Here is a 2,457-nt window from a genome sequence, read left to right as displayed (position 1 = left end):
GGCCGGGACTGGCGGCGGCGGCGGGAGCGGAACCTGTGCAATGGCGGCGCCGCCGCGTCCGCCCGTTTGTCTTCCCCCGCCTCTTCCCCGCCGGGCGGGCGGCAGGTTCCGGCCTCCAAACGTTCCGCGGCGGGAGGGCGAGGCGCCATCCGTGCCATCCCGCCTGGAAGCGGGAGAGAGGGCCCGGCAGCCTCACACGGCGACCCGGCACGCCGAGCCCTTCAGCTGAAGAGGAGTAATCTGGAGTCGGAGTCTCAGAAAGTGCTTGGTAACTCAGAGGATGGGGCTCACGGCTTCCCTGGGCACAGCGTGGCTGTCAGCGAATGCCCGCGGCTCTATAGCTGCTAAAAACAACGAAATGAACTCCTCTGTAAAGGAAAGCGAGTGTTTGCCTCACAATTTTTGTCACTACAGGTATGCTCATTGTGGCCTTTTGTTCTGGAGTCTGAGCCTGCGAATGCTACGTGTTGCAGCAGTCCCGATTGAAAAATCAGTGACATTTAAAGAGCACTTTAATGAAAGGGTTTTCCTCAAAATCAGTCTGAACTGTCAGCAACTGAGTGGTAGCTCAGGCAAAACTTACTCATACAAACTCGTGGCAAAATGCTACTTCGTAGGAGAACTTCACATTTAGCGCAAAGTCAATTTAACAATGTTATTTATTCCACATTCCTGCTCTGTTCTCACGTACATATTAATGCAAATCCTCAACAGCTCTGAAAAAAATGGTAAAGATTTTTTTATTGTTATTTATTTCTGTCCGTACAACAAAGTACTACTCGGTTTTAGGAGATTGCAACATAGGAAAATTAAGAAGGGCTTTCAGAACAGCAGTTAACAAAAGGTAATTATTAAAATAAGCAGAAAGTTTCTGTGCTTTATATACCAGTCTTGTTTTCTTTAGCTTTAAACAGGTTGTGGTTTGTTTTTTTACAATGTGTTTGTTACAGCAAACACTAAGTTTATATTCACAGGGAACTCACCTCCCCACTATGTTATTCATTCTCTCTGTGAAAAATGAGGCAATATCCGTTAAATTCTAAAATGGAAAGAAACTAAACCTGCTCATTTACATTTTTTGATAATCTTTTAGTCTGGAAGACTATCTGCTTTTATTGTGTGCACAAGGAATGCCATGTCTACAGAAGACAGTTTACCAATGTAACTTACCAAATTAGCTGTCTCATTCCAAAAAAACACAGTTTAATTTAAACCCTTTTCATAACATATGAATTAGAAATACATACCGTTGTGCACATGTTGAGTTATGCTGGGGTAATTGTGCTGATTAATTTCTTCTTGTTGGCAAATCCTTAAGCATCCATGTAGCACTTTTGTTTACACACAGCACGTCCAATCAACAAACCTTAAGCATCCATGTAGCACTTTTGTTTACACACAGCACGTCCAATCAACAAACCTTTCATGTAGATTTTCTCTATGTTCTTCCTCAGCGTTTAGGCAGACTGACATGCGACATGTCTTAAGCCTGTGCTGCTCATCGTGCTCATTTTCACGCAGTCAGAAGTTTCGGTTGCTTTTGAGATACAGGAACTGTCTTATCCTCACATATTTCAGACAAACAAATGCCAAACTCTGTGCAGCCTTTTTTATCCTGTTAGAGAGGCAAGGAGGCACCATGGTGTTCCTGTAACAAGTCTTCTCCTCTGTCCTAACATAGACTAAAAGCAGTCTGTGGGTACTTCACTCAGGGAAGAGTTGCTCAAAGGTCAGTTCAAGCTAACCCTTCCATAACTACACCCAGCTGGAGATACAGCTTACAGTGTGAGGATATTGCACCTTCAGTGACGGCGGAATGAGGGGAAAGATCTCCCTCGTGCCGCTGAGGGCATCCAGTGCGGCTGCCTGCCTCGGTAAGTGCGGAAAACCCTTCTGGGTGCTGGTGGTGGTGGAAGGGTTTCTACTTTTATTCTACCTTGGCAGTGTTGTATGTCACGAGCTGGAATGCTGTATGTACGCCGAGCTGGAAGTACAAATTTCCAGCCGTCAAAGAGCGGAATTCCCGCCGCGAACATCTGCAGGACGCCTCCCTGCTTCCTGAAGTCCAGGCGGGAGCGCTTCAGGGCACAGGAGCGGCGCCCGTCCCGCCGTGCCGCGGAGCGAGCAGCCGGCCGGCAGCCCCGCTGGGCCCGGGGCCGCCCTCCCGCCCGCGCCTGCGCGCCCCCCGTCCCGGGAGCTCCGAGCCTGTCCCGGGAGCGGGACGGGAAGGGGGCGGCGGCGCCTGCGCCGAGCGCTCGGAGCTGTCTCGAGTGGCGGGGATGCTGCGCGCCGGGCTGGGGAGAAGGAGCCGGTGTTGCCGGGGGCTTTGGAGGAGCCCCTGCCCCGGAGCTGCCGGCAGCTGCGCCAGAGCCCTGAGCGCTGCCTCTGCCTCCCCTTCCCCGGGCAGCGGCGGCGGGGCGCGGAGCGGAGGCGCCCCCCCGGCAGGTACCGAGCCGT

General features: G+C 51.4%; 1 protein-coding gene across 8 annotated transcripts in view; it reads left to right on the top strand.

Annotated features, from left to right (window-relative positions):
- Window positions 1-285: 285 nt before the first annotated feature.
- Window positions 286-2,457, top strand: part of SUGCT (succinyl-CoA:glutarate-CoA transferase) — a 309,001-nt gene continuing 306,829 nt past the window's right edge. For 7 of the 8 annotated variants that reach the window (XR_012580477.1, XR_003380359.2, XM_026793421.2 and 4 more), the window contains exon 1: window positions 2,099-2,445. Coding sequence is in view for 5 of the 8 variants with exons in the window: in XM_026793421.2 (XP_026649222.2) it covers window positions 2,280-2,445 (166 nt within the window). In the remaining 3 variants the exon portion in view is untranslated. Of the gene's footprint in view, window positions 415-2,098; window positions 2,446-2,457 lie in introns of those variants that run through there. The other variant, XM_026793422.2, reaches the window with a different exon arrangement.

The sequence above is a fragment of the Zonotrichia albicollis genome, chromosome 1, assembly GCF_047830755.1.
Source record: "Zonotrichia albicollis isolate bZonAlb1 chromosome 1, bZonAlb1.hap1, whole genome shotgun sequence".
NCBI classification, from domain to species: domain Eukaryota; kingdom Metazoa; phylum Chordata; class Aves; order Passeriformes; family Passerellidae; genus Zonotrichia; species Zonotrichia albicollis.
The sequence above is the reverse complement of the archived record's forward strand: the minus strand, read 5'-3'. Positions and strand labels throughout refer to the sequence as shown.